The sequence below is a fragment of the Sturnira hondurensis genome, unplaced genomic scaffold (genome assembly GCF_014824575.4).
Source record: "Sturnira hondurensis isolate 20B ecotype Veracruz unplaced genomic scaffold, ASM1482457v3 Scaffold0016284, whole genome shotgun sequence".
Taxonomy (NCBI): Eukaryota; Metazoa; Chordata; class Mammalia; order Chiroptera; family Phyllostomidae; genus Sturnira; species Sturnira hondurensis.
This window is the reverse complement of record NW_028088915.1, coordinates 4,815,872-4,840,819: the sequence shown is the minus strand read 5'-3', so window position 1 is coordinate 4,840,819 and position 24,948 is coordinate 4,815,872. Positions and strand designations below refer to the sequence as shown.

The 24,948-nt window shown below is 38.4% G+C and overlaps 1 protein-coding gene across 1 annotated transcript; it reads right to left on the bottom strand.

Moving 5' to 3' along the window:
- Positions 1 to 645: 645 nt before the first annotated feature.
- On the bottom strand, positions 646 to 24,928 carry KIN (Kin17 DNA and RNA binding protein). Its single transcript, XM_037065963.1, has 13 exons — positions 24,739 to 24,928; positions 21,267 to 21,361; positions 18,786 to 18,829; positions 18,583 to 18,705; positions 17,582 to 17,763; positions 16,757 to 16,805; positions 15,745 to 15,802; positions 12,358 to 12,484; positions 9,982 to 10,032; positions 7,257 to 7,325; positions 6,045 to 6,144; positions 4,239 to 4,339; positions 646 to 890 (listed from the first exon to the last, which is right to left on the bottom strand). The coding sequence occupies exons 1-13, from the start codon at positions 24,850 to 24,852 to the stop codon at positions 828 to 830; spliced, it is 1,176 nt and encodes a 391-aa protein (XP_036921858.1). The 5' UTR covers positions 24,853 to 24,928; the 3' UTR covers positions 646 to 827.
- Between the last annotated feature and the right edge of the window lie 20 nt (positions 24,929 to 24,948).

Genomic DNA, 24,948 nt, shown 5'->3' with positions numbered 1-24,948 from the left:
AGAAGCACTATTCGTAAGAGCCCCAAAAGAGAAATAAAAATGTCTGCCGACTAATAAATGGATTTTTCAAAGTGTGGTATACATTGGAATGCTGTTCAGCAACAAAAAGGCAACAGGCCACAACATGGAGAAGCCTTGTAAGCATTATGCTACATGAAAGCAGCCAGTCATAAAAAACCCACATATTGTATGATTCTGTTTATACAAAATGTCCCAAACTGGCAAACCCTTAAGGTGGACAGAAAGTAAATGAGCGGCTGTCGGGGCTGGAAAACGAGGGAGAGGAGTGACCATGGGCACAGGTTTCCTGAGGGGTGACGGAAATATTCCAAAATTAGACAATGGTGATGGTTGCACTACTCTGTAAATATACTAAATAAAAACCCCCAAAATTATAAACTTTAAATGAGTGGTAAATTATGTGGTATATGAATGGTATCTCAATAAAGCTATTCTATGTAGTTCGACTTTTTAAAATGTAATTATATTGTTCAACGTTAGTACTAAAAATATAGAGTATATGAACAATTTCCTCTAATTATATGATTCTCATTTGCCTTATATAAAACTTTGTAATAACATTCTTTTAATAAAGACAAAAAATCAAGGAAATATTAAAAAGAAAAAACAAGAACAAATTTACATAGTTTTGATACTTTATGAGACATAATTAGTTTTTAAAAATTTAGCTAAACAACGATACAGTAATATTTAAATAATTCATTTGATTTATACAAAAGAAACACCCTAACACAGTAGAGTCTCATAATGCCTCGGCAAACACCAATTTGATGCTTTAGGATTTTAATGCGAATCAATTTTCAAACTCAAGCAAGTTTGGAAATGTCTTCATACTGAATTCCTTCAACTCTGCGTCCTTTCAAAGGGCCCTACAAATGAAAGAAATTGAAGAAAAGGTCAAAAACATACATGTACTTATGACAGGAAAATGAACTACATTCAGAAATACGTATTGGGTAGAGTTAACATTTCGGTATGTCTATGAACTTCAACAGCGTTCGGTGGCATTCTAATTAGGAACTGCCATAAGTTTCTTCGAAGACATTTGAAAGCTGTTTCACCAGATGCTGCAGCACGACCCGCTCACTGTTCAGTGTCTGCTGTGCCTCCCGGACAGTGAGATGCCCCAGCTCCCTGAGTGGGAGGTGTGGCTGCGAGGTGGAGCTCCAGCCCACGGAAGTGAACAGAGGTGAACAGAAAGTGGTGCGTGTGTTTCCAGGGCCAGACCACACTATCTTCCACTCGCAATCCAACACTCTCCTTGGTCTGCACGAAGCAAACACAACTGTAAAAAAAGCCACTTACTAAAGGTGGTAAAGCCACAGGGGCCTTCTTTCAGAAGGGCTGCGGGCTCACAAATCACCCTTTGGAAAAGAGCTGTTCCATTTTGGACTTGTAGAATGAGAAGTAAAGTTCTACTATATTTGCGCCACTATCAATTTGAAAGTTTTTTTTACATATGGCAAATAACATTATTTTAAGCAATACTGATACTTAAACATCCCTGTCTAGTTTAGCTGTAAAAGTTAGCTCGTCTTTATTATAGAAAATAAGTCTAACTTGAAATATATTTTCATCTTCTCTTTATATCCAACCAAAATGGGAAGGGAAAACTAGATAATGAAAGTACTTGTCATAAAAGCTGACACAACCTGGGAACATGGAGGCTGAGAATACAGGTTCTAGACCCAAGTTCAAATCCCACCCTCAGCCTGTAAGTAAACCATGTAGTTTTTGGTTATGGGAAAATATAAATGAGTACATACATACCAAATACTTAGACTACCTAGAACATAATATGAGTATGAGCTCAATAATTTTCAACTCACTATTAAATCTTTTGGTTAAAATATAACGATTCTCTCCTTGCAAAATATAAAATGATGGTGTGAATGATAATGACTCCAACCCTGAACTGAGATTTTAATTTTTTTACTTACTCATGCCTTCCATTTAAAATGCTTTGTAAAATGCCATTCTTTTAATATATAATAGTGATTGCATTTAAAAGAAATAAGTTTCCATATAATGGATGACCCAAGGTTGAGTTTTTCATTATCAAGTTTAAAGGTCAATGATCAATTACACTTTTATGATAAGAACCACAAAGTTGGGGACTAAAAATGAGTCAGATATTTGGGTTAATTAGGCAAGTAGTTAAAAGACTGAGGTTGTTTTTGAACACTTTGTTAGCTATTTAAAAATCATAATATGTAAGAATAATAAATGTTTCCAATATACTGATAATAAATTCAAAATTACAGAAATGGTAAAAACAGCAGGAATCATGTGAAATGTTCACGTGTTCCACGGCAGTGATGTGAGGAAACATGCGCACACAGACACATGCAAACACAGAGTTTTCTTCCTGGGGGCAGGCAGGCCACAAAAGAAAAAAAAAATTTGCCATGTTTTTCTCTTCCAACAGTAAGTACTGCTTTGCAATTAACTAGACAGGCTTTTTATGAGGATTTCCTCATAGGTTTTATCTCAGGACAGGTCTGTAAGCAACTAAAGCATGAGAAAGGAAGGGGAGACTATGGGTTTTTGGTGCGGAAGAGAAGAAAATAGTTCTGAAAAGTCATACAAAGTGTAAGTAAACCAAAGATTATCTGGATGGAACCTAAAATACCCTCGATAGTAATTAGTTGTTTTGTGTTCCCCTAAAATGAAAACATAAAGCATGACCGAAATTGGACAGTATTATGAAATTAAAAAGTAGAGGAGGATCAAGCAGTCACAGAAATATAAGATTTTTTATAGCCATATATTGATCCAGTCAGAGAGAAAAACTTACCTGACTTTAAAAAACCCTCAATCTGTTCATTCAGTCAGCTTGATAAATTCCTCAATGACAGAAGAAACTACCTTTCCCTTTCCCCCTCTAATTTAACAGTGACAGTTTCTATGTCAGTATTGCCCAGGACAAGAAAAAAAGTCTTGACCCACTTAAAATGTGATTCCTCTCAAGTAAGGAGATGCTTTTTTCAGAAAACCTTCGTGAGACACATGTTCTCTAACCAACCCACAGGTGTGTTTAGGGGCCTACGCGTTCCTTAAGACAACAAGTACATAAAATTAGGCAGATACGTAACATTTTTTTGGAGAGAGTTCAAAACTTCCATCAGACTCTCCAAGGCGTCTATTATTCCCCCCAAATATTCACACTTGCTGAACTGGAGACGAAAATGTCTTTCATTTAGAGGTAAAGATATATAATACATAGTTCAGATTTTAAAGAGTGTAGGCAGTTGGGCCACCGAATGTTTCCCATTCTCCCTTCTTCAGACATCCTAAGCCCCCCTTTGCCTCACGCACAAACCCGTTACTGAAATATCAGTTCTAAATCGGCAATTTTTATGTCAGATTTCTTTAAGTTATTATTTGATCTTTGCTACTTTAAATCCTTTATGAAAGGGGCAATTTTAAAAATTGACCTCTGTGGCTTTTGATGTGTTAATTATGACTATACATTCCCCACTAAGTATACCATGCCAAATTGAGCTTTATATTAGATGTGAGAGAGAAAAAGTCAGAATATGAAAACTGTATGTGTTTACAAAATATAAAGACTGGAAAGGAATAGACCAAAATACTAATAGGGGTTATCATTTGTCTGAGAGATTATGGGTAATTTAAAAAGTTATTCGTATTGAGTTGTAATTTCCAGGTTTTATAAGAGCATTAGAATCGACTGAACGTGTCCCACAAACACTTTGTATGTTGCGGCCTGACGCCCAGTGTGATGAGACCTACAGGCGGGGCCTTTGGTCACAGAAGCGGACTCCTCAGGAATGGATTAGTGCCCTTGTAGGGGGACCCCCAAAAGTTCTGTCCCTTCTACCATGTGAAGACACATGAAAAAAAAGCAGGCCCTCACCAGACACCAAATCCACCAGTGCCTTATCTTGGACTTTTGGCCCTTGGACCTGTGAGAAATATATTTCTATTGCTTATAAGCCACCAGGTCTATGGTATTTTGTTATAGCAGCCCGAATGGTCTAAGACACATTGGCATTTCTTTTGTAATCAGAAAAGAAAATGTTTTAACAACAGTAGAGTCACTAGAGAAAATACGCCTATGGATTTTTCTAAACAGGACAGAAGGCAAACAAAAAATCCAAGCTCTAGAGTAAAACAAAGACCAATCCAATGACTAAGAATTGACACATTTTTAAGGCATTCTGACATTTCTGTCTTTGTGTGAACATACTTACAGTTTCAATGACTATAGTAGCTGAAAAGGTCTTCTCATTGATGGATTCTAAGGTACCTTCATTTCCTCTGTAGCCTCCATTTAAAACGAGAATTCTCTTTCCTGCAATAGAGAAGAATTTAACTCTGAATGCAAAGAAAAGGTCCATTTTTTCCTTTTACTTTGTCATAGCAAAATGCAATTACACTGAATAAACATAACAAAAAACAAAACCCTCCTCTTATAAGTTCTTAATCATTTAAGAACTCTATAATATTCTAAAGCAGAGTTTAGAATACCATAATTGCTATCACATTATAAGACTCCATTTTCACCTCTTTGTCAAAGGGGTATGGTTTTAATTTTAGATTGCATGGTGTATAACGAACATATTTGGAAGAAATGCTCAGCATCCAGAAGTAATCAGAGAAAAATTTGCTTACTTTAATTCATTACTTTTTAAAACCATAAGAGAGGAGGAGAGGGAACAATTGTATTATAGAGGAAAATGAGAAAACTGGGGGAGGGGGTATGGGGGGAGGATGATAAAACATTCATTATCTTGATTTAAGGACAGTTTCACAAGAGTATTCACATGTTAAAACTTATCAAAATGTATACTTTTAAAAAGTCCAGTTTATTGGGAAAAATTTTAATCCATTGGATTGAGTTTTTATTTTAGAGTGAAAGAATGAAGGCACTGTTAATTAAATATTTTAAAAACTAACATGATCACTGTGCCAGCAATGGCACCACCACTAAGAAATTGTATCAAAGGGAAAGAACCTGACCGAAGAGCATTAATACCAGACATTGTATTAGTATCCAAATGACCAAGTTAAAAGGGACTATGTAAGAAACAGAAGATCAAAACAATGAACATTAAAATGGTAATGAATTCACAACTATCGACAACTGAATCTAAAAAACAAACTCGGCAAACAAGCAGAACAGAAACAGAATCATAGATATGGAGATCATTTAGAGGGTTACCAGTTGGGAGGGGGGAGGGAGAGAATGGGGGAAAAGATACAGGGATAAGAAGTGCAAATTGGCCCTGGCTGGTATGGCTCAGTGGATTGAGCACCAGCCTGCGAACCAAAGGGTTGCTGGTTTAATTCCCAGTCAGAGCACATGCCTGGGCTGGGGGCCAGGTCCCCAGTGGGGGGTGCACAAGAGGCAACCAGAAACTGATGTTTCTCTCACTCTTTCTCCCTCCCTTCCCCTCTAAAAATAAATAAATAAAATCTTAAAAACAAACAAACAAACAAGTAGTACAAATTGGTAGCTACACAATAGCCATGGGGATGTAAAGTACAGTATAGGAAACAGAGTAGCCAAGGAACTTATATGCACGACCCATAGACATGAACTAAGGCGGGGGAATGCTGGAGGGAATGGGAGTACTATGTGGAGTGGGGCAAAGGGAGAAATACCAGGATAATGGTAACAGCAGAATCGATAAAATATATTAAAAAATAGATACTTATGGAAAAGAACAAACAAAATACTGAATTTTATTTTACATTTCAGGTAGCTAAATAAATATTGAATACTAATAATAACCCTAATGTGACTGAATTTATCCAAATATGTCTGTGTTTTGCTCTTGGGAAATCAAGCTCTGGGAAGGGAAAATGTGTTCATGACACAGCTTTCTCAGAAGACTGGCAAATTACCACATCACCAAGTACAGAATCAGTTACAATGGCAGCTATGTACGGAAACTTGTATCTATAACTATCAAGTGACATCAAAAAGCTATGGCTTGGATGGAAGCATTCCTATTGATGGCATACGCATTAAATGGTCAGCCAAAAAAATTTACCTGGTGCCGGAATTACTGTTTCTAAATGAGTCTGGTCAAGTTTCAGCTTGTCTCCAGAATCAATCATCTTTACAACAGCTGTGTATTTGTCAATTACTTCCTGTCATGTAAAATCAATACTTTGTGAACACAAATTTCAAAATGACAGAAATAAAATGAAATAAAATTCCATTCAAAGGAAGAGTAACTCCTTCTATAAACAACACTATTTTCTAGTAACCATTTACTATTTCTTAGTCCACGGCAGCCATTTTCACCTTTTTTCATCTCATGGCACATATAAACTAAATGCTAAAATTCTATGGCACACCAAAAAATGTATTTTTTGCCGATCTGCCAAAAAATGGGTATAATTTTTATTCACTCACACCAGACAGTTATTTTTTGCCTTTTTTAATCTGACAATCTAAGGGGAAAAGGGTCTATGCCCCTGACTAAACAGGTACTGCAAGTATTAAAAATTTTTGCAGCACACTGGTTAAAAATTGCTGGTCCATGGTCACTGGTTCGATTCCCAGTCAGGGCACATGCCTGGGTTGTGGGCCAAGTCCCCAGTGTGGGGTGCACAAGAGGCAACCAGAAACTGGTGTTTCTCTCATTCTTTCTCCCTCCCTTCCCCTGTCTCTAAAAGTAAGTAAAATCTTTAAAAATGAGAAGACTTAAAGAAATATAGTGAGAGGGATAATTTCGTCTAGCTTCAAGGACAGTGGAAGAACAATTTATGCACGTGCAGCCTGGATGCTGAAATGAAACTATATTTAGGAAAAGCAAAAGGAAAAAAAAAGAACTGGAGAGTTGATTTTTCCATTTTAAAATCCTACAGCAGTCAAAAGACCATCTCTCAGGCAAACCACAGGGAAGGCCTCCTTGGAATTCTGGGAGCACAACTATACTGCCCACCATCAACAGAGAGAGTGTATCTTACTGATCAGCAAGGCATGCACACTGAGTGTAGGAGGTGCCCATGGGATTTCATGTATACTATTCACACACACTCCAGTAAGAAAGCAAATGAAGGTTAAGTACAAAAATGGTGGAAAATGAATTTTCTCTCCAATGATTACAAATTCAGCTCTCCTTTCACAGGGCCATCAAGAACCTTAGACATGTGCTTTCTGCTACTAGGACCTGATCTGTGAGGAACACCAAACGGTCTTCCTCAGTCACCCACCAGCTCCCTTCACAAATTCCATTCGTGACTTCAGTTCTTACCTTAACAATGCCCTTTTTCTTATGATACTTCTCTCCAAGTTTTTTGGTGATAATTTTCACGATAATTTCCTAGAGAATTACAATAAAAAATAAAGATGAAAGGAAATAAATAAGTTACCTTTTCTGTTTTACCCCTTCATTTTAAACGTTACCAAAAGTCACTGTAAAACGCACTGCTCTGCTAAGTAAGAAAATCTGGAATTCTAAGCCTTCCCAACAATGGCGCTTCCTTAGTAGTCTTTCGTTCCTCCTTTCTCTTCTTCAATACAGTAACCAAGAGGAAAAAAATATCTATCTAATGACTGATTTCCATAGTGAAGGAAAGTTTCTTGAAGTCTAGGACTTATATCTACAAATTTCAACTCTATTAGTTCACATCTTCCATGAAGAGGTTCCTTCTTCCTACCCACCGAGGGAAGTGAAGAGCATTGAGGATATTTACTGCTAGTGTTCACTGTAGACAGGAGTGCAGATGGCAAGAGACTCACTGGGGATTCTCAGGACACAACACTCTCCAGTGTGCTGTTCTCATTATGTTGCTTTGAATTTTTGATACAGACGAGATTCCTCCAGATTAAAGCATCCTTCTGTTGAGTAACTATTCTCAAATGTAAGAGAAATCTGGGCTTATTTTATATTAACACATTTCGATTTTGCTTCTTTAATTGTTGTTTTCCTGATTTGGATTAGCTGCACTAATGGCTGATAATGGAAATTAAATCACCTACCTTGTTGCTATATATTCACTATAGTAATTCTACATTTGCTACTTCAAGTAACTATAAGAGAGGTACCAGATGGTCACAAGTACTTCACTAAGCTGTACTAACAATTGTACAAACACAAGTTCAGTGAGGACTTTGGGGAAGGGTATTTAATAGAAGGCGGACATGTTTAAGAGAAGACTTGAAGGGTCTTATTCTTAAGTCTCTGTTTCAGTAAGATTCTCAAATAAAGAAAATAATACCATGGCTTCTCTGATTTAGCCAGAGTATTTCTGGACTAAATCTCTCAAAGGCCCTCATTAAGAGACAGCTCATTACATCATTGGACTTGCTGATATTTGCTCACAACAAATCTGTTCAAAAATCTCTCTTTTCTGAGTTTAAAAAATGAAGCTCTCTGATCTCTCTCTGTGGACTGCTGGCCATTGAAGCAAACATACTGCCCTTTTCAAAATAAGAACCACATGGAGTCATCAGAGCATTGTTGGGTAATCCTCACTTTAAGGTAACACTGAGAGGACTATGTAAAACAGCTAAATAATTAACAATGTTAGAAAATTATCTACAGAAAGTAATATTTAACTGAGTGTTTGACCAGTGGGAAGAGAATTTCTAGACTAAGTAAAATTTGGAATGTTTTGCCTTTCTTCTTACTGCTTTTAGGTGTTCTATGATGTTTTTTATTATAGACACTGAGATAAACACAGAAAAACTGTCTTAATCACTCCTGGTTAAGAACTAACTACTGCTTTAATCAAAATTGTTGATTACATTTTCAAAAGTTTTATATAAAACTATTAATGTTCAAATGTTAGCTACTCTAACAGGGGAAACGAGAATAATTCACGGGCGGTCTCTCCCCTACAGGTTCCTCCTGTACTACTCTTGACCCAAAATTCTACTCAGAGATGGAGTCAGGGTGACGAAAGCCTCCCGGGAAGTACCATTTACTAGTTAAGAGTACAACCGACTCGATCAGATTGCCAGGGAAACCCAGGCTCACCACTAACTAAATGACCTTGAGGCAAGTACGCAAATACTATACACCTCAGTTTTCTCACCTACAAAATTAGAGCAATAATAATAATTACCTTACAGGGCTGATATGAGAATTAACTGAAATAATTTATACAAAATGAGTACTTTCTATTAACACAGTAGGTATTATGTTATTAAATAACTTATTTCAGGATCTGTCATGTGACCCCGAGGTGGAAATGTTTCTCATTACATAAAAATATAAACTAAGACATGGAAGCTAAATTATTTCTAAGCTAGTGCGGAAATGACTATGAAGAGTTGAATGAGAACTTTAAACTTCTTGACCTTTGAGTTTATTATTAATCTTATTTTTCAAATCAGAAGTTGTCTAAATAACACATTACTTTTTATTGCCCTGTTATTGACCAAACCAGGTTCTTTAGGAATAACTTAGGCACCCTGAAGATTTTCTGGGAACTTTACATCTCAGTAAGTTCAATACAGAGCATCAATAAGTAATTTTAATATTATTTAAATGTTTACAAATTGCTGTAAAATATCTTAAAATCATAAGCAATAATAAGCATCAAAATACAAAGCTTTCCTTGAGTTTGTAAAACTAAATCCTGTTATTTTTTAACAAAGTACTTAAATGGGTATTCTAAGTTCAGTAGATGTAAGCTGAAAACAAGTACTTCTGCATTTACATTCTGTTTAACTCTATTTCTGAAACTGCAATCTTTTGTCTTATAACAAAAATGGAAAATAATTCTGGGCTTAAATTCAAGGTGCCATAAACAAGTTTAGCATTGAATTCAAGAAATATTATTAGCCTGAAGCAACCTCCCAATACAGGTGCAAGCCCTAATTAAAGATCAAATAGAAAAACACTCACTGAAGTTATGTCAATCTATGTAATTTATATAAACTTGAGAAGTGTAGTCATTTATACCAAATGCTACGTAAACCATTCCCCTGAAAGTACATTCAGAAATTAGACACCGCAGCTGAGTACGCACCGGCCGCAGCCAGTAGTCCGTGCGGGCGGTCCTTTTCTTCTCCTCTTCAACCTGTGGGACAGACAAGACACGCACAAAACGATCTCTTTGCAATCCTCACCTCATTTGAATAACATTCTACTTAGCAAAAAAACAACAACAGGAAACATACTTCTCAAAAGATCAATGATATAATTTGCAAGCTCTGATGTACAAATAAACATGTTTTTGCAATTAGTTTTAATTTTTAAGAACTTGGATTAAAAAAATGTCATAAAGCAAGTAAATTGACCAAGAAAATAAACACAAATAACCTCTATGTAGGCAATACTGCGAAGCCATCTGCACACCAGAGTACTGCCCTCCCCCACCTTCCTCCCATGCGACTGTCATGAACAAGCAATGTTTTCAAGTGGTAAAAACAACACTTATGGACCACTTTAGCTCAGCACAGTTGAGTCTTAGGCCAAGAGGAGCTTCCCTGTTTGATAAGGATAATGAAGGTTATAAATGGAGGGGAAGAAATAAACAACCAAGAGAGATGGAAATGAAAGGGAGACCAAAAGAATGTAAAAGCCTGACTGGCCAGTATGGCTTTATATCACACCTTCTTCTTTCTCAGCTGCTCAAAGTTTGAACCTTAAGTACCAACTTTCCATGGAACTGAATGATGCCACTCTTTGGTTGCTCCTACACCTCATTTTAACTCCTCCAACTCCCTAAATTTGGCACATTTTACATTCCAAGCAGGTAGGTCTGGCCTTCCACTTTCCTTTGAATTAAATTAAAAACCCCCTCTCTGCTTCTCTGTCTAACTCTCCGTTTAGCACGCAGCAGCCACACCGACTCTTCCTTTAGATGCCCGACCTCTGCTCCTTCCTGCCTCCGCACAAGCTACCTCCCCACACTGCATGCTCAGACCTCCTCAGGCTTAGCATTTTGTATGTAACTACGCACTGGTTCACTTGCTTGGGGAACATCTCCCTCACCAAAATGAAAGCTCCATGGCACACAAGTACTGTTTTTATCCTTATTCTACAGACCCTAGCCTCACACAATGCGCACCTAGCATGTAAGTGACTCAGCATTTGTTGAATGATGTAACGACCACGTCTCAGGCTGTACATATCTTGTGTTATACTTTATACTTTTTAGACAGCTGCTCATTGTGTGAGGACTCAGTAACAAGGAAGACTGAACAGTGACCTCCTATCCCTCCACATACGAAGAAAACAATGGAGAGACTACAGGGGAAAAAAGAGCTGTTTCTTGTATCCATTTACTCTTTCTCTTCATCTGTCATTCCTCTTCTCTTTTCCACTTATTTCACAAACTCATTGGTAAGGTAAGGTGATGGGTTAGCAGGGAGAAAGGAAGATTTGGGACTACATTAAGAACCTTCTGCAGGGCTGCTCTAGAGGTCCCAGCAGAAGGCATGGCCCTAGGTCCAGGTAGTCACACGTTCTTAATGATTCATCTCATAAGCTTAGCCATCAGGTAAAATCGCATTAAAACTATGTCACTGCTTCTTCCTGCTGCTGAGAAGGAAGAATGGAAAGGGGGAGAAGGTGGGAAGGGGGCGGCAAGGGGAAGTTAGACAGTAGGAGAGCACAGGTTGGCAGGGGAATCTATGGTGGATGACAATTTCACAGCCACAGATGAGGACCAGAGCTTCACTTCCAGCTTCCACTACAACTGAAGTCCTTCTCTTTGAACTCTACTGACCATAGAGGCACGGAGAGTTGTGAAGATCCCACTTGAGGCAAGAAACTAAACCTAGTCAGGGAGTCCTAATTCTATTCCAAAAGAACTGCATCTCGGATCCCCTTCCCTAACCTAGTATATGCACATTTTTCTAACTTTATAGTAACCTAACAATGGTGAAAACTATTTAAGTTTATTTTTTTTAAGATTTTATTTATTTATCCTCAGAGAGGAAGGGAAGGAGAGAAATATCAATGTATGGTTGCCTCTCATGAGTCCCCCGTTGGGAAGTGGCCTGCAACCCAGGCATGTGCCCTGACTGGGAATTGAACCACAATCATGTGGTTTGCAGACCTGCACTCAATCCACTGAGCCACACCAGCCAGGGCTATTGAAGTTTCTTTGGTTTAAACTGCATCAGTGTGTGTGGGGGGGTGGGAGGGGTATTGAGAAAAAAACCCGAAAAACTCATGAACAGGGTCAACAGTGTGGCGACTGCTGCTGGTGGGGTGCTGGAGAGAGGTGGAGGGATGTGGGGAGGATAAATGGTAAAGGAAGGAGACCTGATGTGGTAAACACACAATACTGTGTGCAGGTGAATCGTGCATCTGAAACTTGTTTAATTTTGTTAATGTCACCCCAATAAAGTCAATAAAAAGAAAGAAGAGTCACCAGGAAGTTGACCAACTGTACCTCCATGATTTCGTCGAGTGCGGATTTCTTTTTCTTTTCTTTTGGTTGAGATGAACTCCGGGGAGATTCTTTCCGTTTCACTGACGCTGCAGTCTCTATCACCTTCAGTGCACTCGGTCCCAAAGAACTGATAAAAAAGCCATGCTTGTTAACAACACTATACACAGACAAAGGCTTTAGAATGTGCAGAATCAACACCACCGTTCGTTTATAATAGATTAGTCAAAACAGGGAAGGATCCATCTGTATCCTTTACAGGACTACTGGCACCAGGAGAACATGTAACCCTTCCTGTATTTAATTCCCCCTACCTCCTCCTCACACTTCAGTGAGTGCCAGTATAACCGGTAGAGCACAGTGATGACAGGAACAGCGTTGGTGTTAAGCAGATCAGGGTTTGAGACTAATTCTCCTAGGGCTTGGAGTCATAAGCTTTTCTAAGTGTGAGCTCCTCATTTAAACGAGGATAATAACGTGACCCAACTGGGAGCTCAAATGCAAGAATTAAATGTTTGGTAGAAGTCTAGCACATTACTGCCAATTCTATTTTTTAAAGCAAAGATCTTTTTTCTTTTAAAAGAAATTTAATTAATTTATTTTTAGACAGAGGGAAACCGAGGGAAAAAGAGAGGGAAACATCAGTGTGTGGCTGCCTCTCACCCTCCCCCTACTGGGGACCTGGCCCACAACCCAGACGCGCCCTGACTGGGAATCAAACTCGTCACCCTTTGGTTCACAGGCTGGGGCTCAATCCACTGAGCCACACCAGCCAGGGCTTAAAGCAAAGGTCTTAATATATCACTTAAATATTTTTGATTGCCTCACTGCCTAGAGTTGACAGTGTAAACTCTATTTTTTTTAGTGCTCATATAAAACTGTCACCACTGATCCCAGAATAGTATCTCTGGCTTACTATGCTCACCGGCCACTGTAAACAATTTGCTACTGACTGAACCATGCCCTATGCTTCACACCTTTGCAAATTTGCACATGCCTCTTTTATACCTAAAATAATCTCTCCATTTATATACATCTGTTACATGTCTTTAAGATCCATCATTCATGAGGTTTCTTGAAGAATGGTTTATTTGAAATGCCATAGCACTGTAAGACGTACATGACATCCCACCTTGTAGTGTAATTATTTAATCTGTCATCTTAAGGAAATATTAAACAAATATTTTCACAAAGCAAAGCTACCATGGAGATAACCAAGAAAAAAAAANGGGAAGGATCCATCTGTATCCTTTACAGGACTACTGGCACCAGGAGAACTAGTATCTCTGGCTTACTATGCTCACCGGCCACTGTAAACAATTTGCTACTGACTGAGCTATGCCCTATGCTTCACGCCTTTGCAAATTTGCACATGCCTCTTTTATACCTAAAATAATCTCTCCATTTATATACATCTGTTACATGTCTTTAAGATCCATCATTCATGAGGTTTCTTGAAGAATGGTTTATTTGAAATGCCATAGCACTGTAAGACGTACATGACATCCCACCTTGTAGTGTAATTATTTAATCTGTCATCTTAAGGAAATATTAAACAAATATTTTCACAAAGCAAAGCTACCATGGAGATAACCAAGAAAAAAAAGTGTGATGATAATTATTATTGTCCCTTATTTGTTCTAAATATTAAAATTTAAAAAAATATATTTAAAGGTAGCATTAGAACATTCTTTTCAGAGAAAAACAGAGGAAAATCTGCCACATACATAGGAGATGATACGAAGATGAAGCAGAGAAATTTAAAGACCCTGGTCACTGAGACAAGAGGGACGCAGCCATAAGCCAAGGAGGGCCAATAGGTGGCAGAAGCATATCCCGCCCCCCGCCCCCCGCGAGGCTCTGGGGTGGGGGTGGGGCTCAGCCCTGCGGACACCTTGGTTTCAGAATCCTGAGCTCTAGAAGCAGAAGAGATCTCCACTGTTTCAAGCCACCTAGTGTGTGGTAATTTATTAACACAGTCATAGAAAACTAATGCAAAGGTGATCAATTTGGGGGCATTGGGACCAACTGTAACACTCATCTACGCTTAGGAATAACAAATAATAAAGGAGAACAGAGAGAAATACAGAAGGATCTAAAACCATATGACATGTGTGTTATAATATATTCAAGCCTGTCTTCCAGGTTCTATCAATAGCTTAGAAAGAATTTTCAAATGTCGTATCAACAGCTTAAAAAGAATTTTCAAATGTACCATATACAGAATTCAATTAACCAATATCTTCATGATACCTGATGTAGGTGTTAATACTGAAACATTCTGATCAAAGCTAAGACATGTGGTAAGCCACTGTGAAGCAGGTCTACATTGCTGGCTCGGCCTGCCCTTCCCTCAATTCTCCTAGCCACTTCAGTCATGCAAATAGGCACTAACCTATAAATTAACCCCTGCTCCCTGCCCCACATGAGGGCCTTAACACGCAACACGTAAAACACAGCTTAAAGCTAAACTCACACATATATCGGTACCTTCCAGAACATCTCTTATATTTAGCCTCTAAACTTCAACTTAAGCGACTGCATTTGCACATCACAAACAATGAATAAGTATCTGATAAAAGAATATATAACTAGAAAGGAAGATAAAAAGTGGATAGGAATGGCTTCATACTATATCAGGGTTTAGCAAACTACAGTTTGAGGGCCAAATCCAGCCTGTGACCTGTTTTTATAAATACGATTTTACTGGAACACAGCCATGCTCACTTGAGCACTGCCTACGACTGCCTTCGCACTCTGACAGCACAGTTAAACAAATGGTTGTGACAAAGACATAGACCCACGACCAACAATGTCTAGAGTAGTTCCTGTGTGGCCCTTGACTGAAAAGTTTGTGGAGTCCCGCCTGCACTAACTATCTGGAAGTGAAAGCAATTACTGCTAGTGCCTACTAGTGTATTTACACTGCACTAGACGATGGTATTAACAAGACAGGTTAATGAGCCTTTATTCTCAGAAAAATCACAACCCGTCAGACAAAACAAAAATGTACACCCTAGCTGACCTTTAAACTTGCTAAGCGGCAATGACAGGAAAACAAGCAGCACTGTGGCAGCACAGAGGGACCACTAAGTGGGGAAGGATGCAGGGAGAAGCACGTTTATCTACGTGAAGCCACTAATCAGAAGAAGCCTTTTTTCAAAAAACAATCAACTTATGACAGGCAAATAAAAAACAAACAAACAGTGGCTAACCACCCCCCCACACACACACACGCACACACAGAAAAACCAAAACAAACAAAAAATCCAGCCATTAAACACAATCTAACGAAAATAGAACCAGAAAAAAATATTATTCACAATACTGAAATTTCACAGCATTTCACAAAACTTCTCAAATTCTAAGATACCTGTTCATGTAGCTCACCTTGACTTGGAAGATGTTGCTGTTGAACTACATGCTCCTTTATTCAAATTAAATGTCACTAGAAGAGAAAAATTGGTATTCCATGTATTTCAGGAAAACCACAATAAAACTTACCATGTAAGATACCACAGTATATTCAAATAGACATTCATGGGCAGTCTGTTGTCATCGTTGTTTTCCATGAGCACTCTGAATAAATGAGAGCAGGACTGCTGCTACGAAGAAGTCATGAGTTCCTGTAGAATATACTGGATGGATGCTTACAGGGCTGGGAAAGACCTTCATGATCGAGCTGTAGCTGACAGCCTTGGCTGCCTCTCCACTCCACTGCCCCAGCTCACCCCACTAATAGGAATCCAATTTTGTTTGAGTGTATATACCTCTCATACATGGTGCAGAGGATGTCACAGGCTGAATGCTTGCATCCCCAAAATTCATGTTTGAATTACTTGAAAACCTAATGCCAAGGTGACAGAACTATAAGGTGGGACCCTTGGGAAGTGATTAGTAAGGTTCTTATGGTCTAAATAAATCAGAATAATCCCTTTCCCTTCCCAGTGACTGTTCTTGAGGTGGACATGTGATAGGCTGGCCAACGACATTCATAAAGAAGTCCACTGGCAGGAGAAATATCATCTAGAAAAACCCTCCTTCCTCATAGGGTACTCCTGAAGGGATGCTCTCTGTCATCCTCTGGACAGTGTAGGGTCTGCAATGATGGTTGGTGTAGCCGCTGTGTGTCCAGCTGCTGACAGTATGGCATCCCGAACTACCCCACCTCTGGGACTCTTGGCATGGCAAGACACTTCCTTACTGGTAGGCTAATTTGTTAGTTGCCAGTGTTGTTACTTATAACTGAGGGCATCCCATCCAATTTGCTAGTACTGTGTTTTCATTTTATCTATGAAAACAATGCAATTCAGACAGATTACGTCTCACTCCCAAACATGCTGTTAACTTTTTAGCAGAACCAACACAAGAACATTCACATTAAAAAAAGAAGTAAAATTACCTTTCTCTTCATCATTTTCTCTGCTTAATTCTGTAAAAACAGGAGCTTCCTAAGGGGGAAGAAAAGTTCGAAGGTTTGAGTCATATTTACTATCAGTATTCATTATTTCCTAAATTAGGACTTTCTACCTATAATGCAAGGCAGCCCTAAGATACAACCTGAAAATGATTGAGGCTCTTATCAAGAAATTACATGTATTGTAAATACTCTCCAACTGAAATTATCTTACAGGATTTAAAAAAATCTTTTGTTCATTACTGTACCCCCTGTGCCCGGAGGAGTGCCTGGCCCGCAAGAGGGACCCAATAAATATTCCTTGAAATAAATGTCTTGATCTAGTTATTCTAACCCCCAAACCACGACCGTGCTCTTCCTTCTCCATGTACCTGGATTCTGACCACTAATACAAGCCTTCTCAATGCAGGGGTTACATCTACCTTCAAATATTTCACATCTGCCCCAGGCTAGAGCAAGCTTTGGCCCTCTATGTTCCTACAGAGTGTTTATCTCTAGCTCTGCATTAATTACAATGAGGAGAAATTATCTGTTTTTTTCTTTCCCATTAACTATTGTCTCTTTTTTTTTAGAGATGCAAAAATTGAGGTTTAGAAGATAATATAATTACATAAGATTGTGAAGGCAGTATGTCAGGGATTGACCCAAGTTTGTCTCAACTCCAAAACCTGGGCCTTTACATTCAGACCCGTACTTCTTCTCTTAGTTAAGGAAGAGTACCTACAAAACTCAATTCGATGCTTAACAAACAAGCAATTCTGCTTCTTTAGCCCTTTTTCTACTGTCTCTCTCAATGACACTGTTACCCACCTGCTCTTTTCCTTCCAGCCCTCTTCTCACTTGCTCTTCAATAAATTTGGCAGTTTTTTCTTCATCATCAAGGTCCTGCTTCTTCTTTTTCTCTAGTTCCAGTTGCCGGCGGATAGTTTCTGGGTCCCTGTCTATATACTGAATGTACCAGCCTTTTGGTGTCTCATCCACTTTACACAAGCCTTAAAAATATTAAGCAGACACCATAAATTTGTATACAATCAAAGCTAAAGATAAATACAAATGTGTTCTGCCTCTGCATAATTTACTCATTCATTCAAATAAACAAACTCATGAACTACATGAATTTTCCATATTCAGAGTTAATGAGATTTAGATTTTTTTTTGAGATTTAGATATTTTAAGCAGAATATTTTATCTCTTTGAACACAAAAAATTATTGTCCTGAGGTTTAACTAGCTAGGTTGAAGCAACATATTTAAACAAAGAAAACAGAAAAGAAGTGTTATCTTGCTTAGTAATTATTCAACTGTATATAAGTGTTTGACATCCAATGAGTACATGATATTCTGGTAAGTTAATTAAGTAGAAATTATTCCCCTAAAATGGAATAACACACTTGAATAAGTACACATTAATACAAAACCTCCTTCTTTTTTCCAATTTTTCATGCTATGAGGACTAAAAAAGAAAAAAGAAACAATCAAATTAAAAAATCTCCCTAAGAAGAGGTTAACAAGTTTCCTAAAGTGAAATGTATATGGGGGTCGGGGCGGAGGAATAGAAGAGGGTTGATAATAATCCTTCATCTAAATGAGAAGTTGCTTCCATGATAAATCTTGGTTCTGTCCAAAGAGTGATTCTAGATATCCATACTCAACTGTAATATATAAAACCAACCCTGGAATATTATGCTTCTCTCCACCAGTTTTTAAACTACCCTACTTATCTTATTTTCCATACATTTACACAGAAACTATAACGACTCTCTCCCTGCAATGGAGCCGCATACCAACTGTTCAAACATGACTTATTCTTACCTTCTCTGCCCAGCCACTTGGTAAAATCCGTCAGAGTCTCCCACTGAGTGGCATTCATATGGATGTGCTCTCGGTGGCTGATATACTCATTATAAACAATGTTGTTGTGAACTCTCTTAGTGCCTAAGAGCAAAAAACGGAACTGCTGATCCTGATCAGGTTACAGGACTAAAAGTTACTATGTACACACTTAAAATGCTTACCAAAGCGTCTCCTGAGAAGTTCTAGAAAGTCATTTCTGAATTCCCTAATAAAGTAAGAAAGGAAAGCATTAAGGTAATTTCTACAAATACATAGCATTACCTTCCTGAAACTGAAGCCATTGAAGTCTGAATTCTCAAATGATGTCAGGAACATTTACTGAGTATCTGTTATAAACCTTTAAAAACTGAACACATGGGAAGAATCTCAAAAGATTATAGCTTTCAAGAATTAAAGTTATAAGTCAGTTTGGAGTTGAAACTTTCTGTCTTGGCAAAAGCCAGAGCAAAAGCGACCAATCATCTTCGGAGAGCGTCCTTCAGGGAGCCTCTTAGCACCACTGATTGTGGCGTAACAACCCCATTCTACAGATGATTAACAAAACAAAACAAAAAAACCCTTATTCCACAGATAAAGGAAGGTATGTAAAACATAAATCTTTACCTAGGTTACAATCTAGCAGACCCAATCATAACAGAAGTCAAACTGAAAAAGAGACATAACAAAATGTCATAGGAAGAGTTGAGGGAGACACTCAGAGGTGCCTGGAGGTGATTTGTAATATGGGCGGTGAAGCATTAACAGGACTTATACAGGTGAAGGAGAGGAGCCCATTTCCAGCTGGCACAGAGACAGGAAAGTTTCACACATTTGAGAAATGACAATCAAATCTGGCAAACACTGAAGGCAGATAAAAATGACTTTGAGAGTAGGGGTAGAATAGAATAACAGGGAGCAGATGTAGCGGGAATACATTAGGGCTAATTTTTTAAGTACCTTATAGGTCATGCTAAATAAGTTGGTTTTATGCATACAATAAAAAATATAAAATAATTTACTTAGGAGGTACTCTGTGAAAACCTGTGATTTTGGAAGATAATTCTGGTGGACAACATTCAATAATAATTCTCATAGTGTGGTCCTAGATCAATAGTATTGACATCACCAGGGCACTTGATAGAAACGCAAAGTCTGCAGCCCATCCCACAGTTACTAAAATCAGAAAGTGGGTATGGGGGTCTGCCACTCTGCCTTCACAAGCCCTCAGGGTGATGCTGATACATGCACTGGCTTGGGAACCACAGGCATAGAACAGGTACAGGAGGAGCAGAAGCTGCAGGTTGGGAGACCAGCGAGGATGTCACTGAAATCTTTTAGGTGGAGACATTGAGGATGATTACTGGGGATGTGAGAATGGAAAAGGCATAATTCTAAAGGGCATTGTAGAGAACCCACCTGAGGGCATTCCCAGAGGGCTCTGAAGTTTACAGTTCAGCAGTCTGTGTAGGGAGTTATCAGCCAGCACAGGAAACCAGAAGGTGTGGTGGGGAGAATTCTAATTTGAGCTTTAGAAATATTGGCTTTGAGATAGCCTTCAGAAATATAGATTAGAACTGTCCAGAAAAACAAAATAAACAAAACGAAAACCTGTAACTCAAGACAGATGTTAGGAATGAACATCCAGACTTTGGAGTTTATGTTTATTCAAACCTAAAGGTAACTGAAGAATAATTAACTCATGGAGGCTGTGTGGAGTGGGATGCAAAGAAGCCCAGCAGGCACCCTGAAGGACTTGCTACATTTGAGGAGCTAGAAGAGAAAGAGGAATTAATGAAGGAAGTGAGCCCAGAGAGTGGTAGGGAAGAAACCAGGGAAAAATGTAAATCAGAGAGGTGTTTTAATTGCAAGTTAAGACCATTACCCACTGAGGAGAGATCAAGGAAGAGGAAGATGGAAAAAGCCATGAATGACTCTTCGGGGCCTGACAGAGTCACAGCCAAGTACACTGGACTGAGTGAATGGAGGTGGCAAGGAAGACACTGAGGGTAGGTGGCTCTTGCCAGAATGGTAATTCCCAAAGTGTGCCATTTGTACCCTGGTGGTATTCATGATGATCCTAAGATCAAAAGATCTAGAACTTTAAAAAGCAAGAGACAGATTGAAGCAAGACTAAGTACTATTAATAATTAACAGCTAATATTAAGTATCAGGTACTCTTCTAAACAGTTTAAAAGTATTAACTCATATAACCTCAGATAAACCCCATGAAGGAAAGACAATACTTGGAAGAAGGTACTATTTTTACCATATTATAATAAATTGTCCCAGGAAGACAGAAACTGGGTACAAAGACAACATAGCTTCCGTGGCTGGTGTAGCTCAGCGGATTGAGTGTGGGCCTGCGAACCGCCCTATCGAGGTTCCATTCCCAGTCAGGGCACATGCCTGGGTTGCAGGCCAGTTCCCCGTTCCTGGCAGGGGCCGAGCGAGGGGCAACCATACATTGATATTTCTCTCTCTCTCTCTCCTTCCCTTTCCCTCTGAGGTAAATAAATAAAATCTTAAAAAAAAAAAAGACAACATAGCTATCATGTTAGTATGTTAAGGAACAAACAGAGCCTCCAATATATAAAATATTAAGCATCTATTAAATGTCCAACTGAGTAAAGCTTATGACATAAGAATGTCTTTTAGTTACTTACTCTGAAAAATAATCCATAAACTGCTGAGGATTTTCTGAAGCCAGCAATAGTTGCCTCTGATGAGATTCGGACATACAATGACACTTAAAGCCATTCTACAAAGAAATGTAAAGAGAGTAGTTAAATTCTGATTTAGGTCATAATGAGGCCTAAGTAGAAGTATTTAAATAAGCTCTAAAAAAGATGTTCTTTGATGGTAAACTGTAAAAATTAATAAAATCTATAGCCATAAGCACCCTATTTTTATTTCTATTTTTTTATGAAGTTGAGTTTTGCAACCATGCCAATCAAAGAATAATCCTAGGTATTAAAGAGACAGAAACATAGTGCTTTAAAAAACAGACATTAGTAAGAGACACTATTGTGCACAGTAACATAAGAGTAATTTCAGGGTTTGGGTTTTTTTTTGACTCAACAAACTTCTGCTGAGCACCTATTTCACAGTGTTATACAAGCGCTTCAAAGAATATAATGAAATAAAATGGGTCTGTAATTTCCATTAAGGATAGTATTTTTCACTCACTTTTCTCTACTTTAGCTATTATCCAAAATTACATAGTTACATAATACATAATCCTAGTGTTAACCACACTAATGCTGTATCTCATCAGATGATTATAAAAGGATACAAGTTTTGACTTTGTATCTGTTCAACTTAGCATTTGAATCTGATTCTTCACTAGTAATAGAAATGAAAAAATGGGCCTCTCCTTCTGTACCCATCTCAAGTGAATAGCACTATACCACATACCCAATCACCCAAGCCAAGATCGAGGCTGGCATCCTGGTGTCTTTCTCCTTCCTCCTGCACTCCATTTATTACTGAGCCTACTCAGCTTTCTAAATCAATAACTCTTATCCAGTCTCTCTGCTCAATCCCATGGCCACTATCTTGATTTCATCTGTCTTGATTAGGGTAGTTTCTTCATCTTTGATCATCCAAAGACCCCCTATACAATTCTTGCTCATCTGTGTGCTACCCATGCATTACTCTTACTTAAATGTATCTTAAAAAGAAACTTGGTATTGGTCTCATAAGTGAAAAATCAGTACCATTTTCCACAAATTAAAAATAAGTCAATAAAACAAAAACAAAATAATGTTATTAAACCCTAGAAATACAAGGGAGTGGATGAGCAGGAGTGGAATACTCTGGACCTGACATTCCTCCCCTTCAATCTTCCAATGTTGAGAGACAGAAAGCGGAGGCAGAAACCTACAGGGTCAACTTCTCCTCCCCCAGGCTGTCCTCTCACCTAGGGAAGGGAAATAAACAGATCTGGAAGCAAGGCCAGAACCACCACAAATGCCTTAAAGGAAAGAATTAAGTATTTATCTTCCTTTTCCTATTGGAACTGTATTTGAGGATAACATTTGACTGACGAGAAAAGCTCATTTTTACAGATAAATCGATTGTAGAAAGAATTAGAAAAGAAACCACTCTGCAACTCCTAATGAAATAAGTAACTCAGGTGAGGATGCTAAAGCATACAGGTGAAAAGTGATGGAAAACTAGGTATATGGTCATGATTCCAAAACATCATCCTAGTTGCTCTTGCAAGATGGAAAATATTACTTTCTAACATTACAGGCTATCCTCTTTACTTAATGATATGGGCTTCCTTACTTTATGCAATATGAAATACACTGAATCACCTATGAAGTATTCTTCCCCCAAATATTTAACCTGAACTTAGTCAAGTCTTTAGAAATCAAAAACTACACAAGTTAGAGAAAGAAGGCAAAAGACAATGACAAGGAAACAATTTAACATATCCAGAAAGTAGGAATGCTCTGATAACAGTCTGACCTGGTTTCCAAGTTCCTAGGAAGGAAAAAAGTTGGGGAGTGGACGGGAAGGGAGGAGGAAGTGGGTCCTATTATAAATTTACAATTTAGAAACAATTAAAAATCCTAATAATGTGGAGAACCGAGACTTTTAGGCCAGTGAAACTACTCTGCACAATACTACAATGATGGATACATGTCATTATACATCTGCCCAACTTCACAAATTGTCCAAAACCAAGAGTGAACCCTAATGTAAACTATGGATTTTGGTGATAATGAGATGTCATTATAAAACTTTTCAAAAAATAAAGTTTACTTTTTAAAAAGCCCTAATAACCAAATCCAATTCATAGATTTTGATTGGATCTTGGTTTTTAAAATATGTGTTTAAAAAAGCATTTGGCAGAACTAAGGAAATGTGAGTATGGTGTATCAGATGAAATAAAGGAATTTTTATTAATTTTGTTACGTGTGATGGCATATCCTTTGGCTCCACAGAAAAATAACCTGATATTTTAGAAATGCATATTTAAGTATTAAAAGGTAAAATATCCCGAAGTTTGTGATTTACTTTAAACTATTTAAGAAGCCAGTAAATATGACAAAATACTGAAATGTTAAATCTGGGTAACAAATTTATCCATAATGGAATAATGGAATATATGGATGTTCAGTGTACTAGTCTCTAGTTTTCTGTGTGAGATTTCCACCTTGACTTAAACAGCAAGAACTAAAGAGAGACAAAACCAAGTAACAGTATCAATATTATTCAATGTTGAGTCCCACCGAAAATATCTATCTCATGTGCACAAACAATGGATTAGATTCCTACTGCCCAACGTTCCTCCATCCTTATCCAATTCAATATCCAGAGAAAAATATCACATCATTAACGTGCTCTCAATTCTTCAAGGCAAATTCATCATCCACCTCATTAATGCAAAAAGTGTCAACTCCACAGCAGGGCACATAAAACTTTTCGAAAACTACCCAAAGACCTCCTGAGGTCTTTACACATATTCCACTCATTTAAAATTCACAATAATCTTACAAGTACGTATAGTTATTGTTCCCACTTTACAGATAAGCAGACAGACAGAGAAAGTAACTACCCCAAGACCACACAGCAGCAACAAGTGGTGTGGTCAGGCTTCATAACTCTCAGTCTGACGCGAGTCCACATCTTAACCACAATAATATCCTGGCTCTAGCCCATTGTAGCTGCTCTATAAATTGTTGTTAAATAAGTGTCGTGCAAGAACTTATTTCTTCTTTTTCATCTGATCCTGAAATGAGGTGTGAATCCTAATCATATCTTTCTCTTAGGAGACACGTCGTCAAAGGTGATTGTCCAGGAGCCTGGCATTTAATTATTCAACCCTCCGTTTTCCGACACCTCGAGTGGAATCATTTCGAGCTGCAAAATCTTTTATTTCCCATTTCTTTGGGGGACCAATTGGGAGAAAAGCGGCGTCAAAGACCAATGATTTCCCATTAGGGCGGGGGCTGCAGGGAAGGATGTTTCTACTGTGTTGACTAGTTGACTCACCCTTTACAGACCCACAACTATGGACCTGAGATCCACGCCTTCAAGCTCAGCATCAGGGACTAGAGCCTGTATTTCCAGACAGACCTAGCCAAAGAAGAGGACTGGGATTGGGGCTATCCCGGGCTAGCTTACCTCGTCCCGGCACTGCTTCTGGCACATCTGGCAATACCAGCGCAGCTTCTGAAGCCCCTTGGATTTGATCCTGTTGGCGATGGCCTTAGGAGTAAGAAAATCTGACTTTCCCATCGCGACCACCGGAGAGCTAACACTTCACGACCCACCTTACTGCCAGCCGGAAACGGAACTGGCGGAACAGACCGGTGGGCGGAACAAATACTAGCT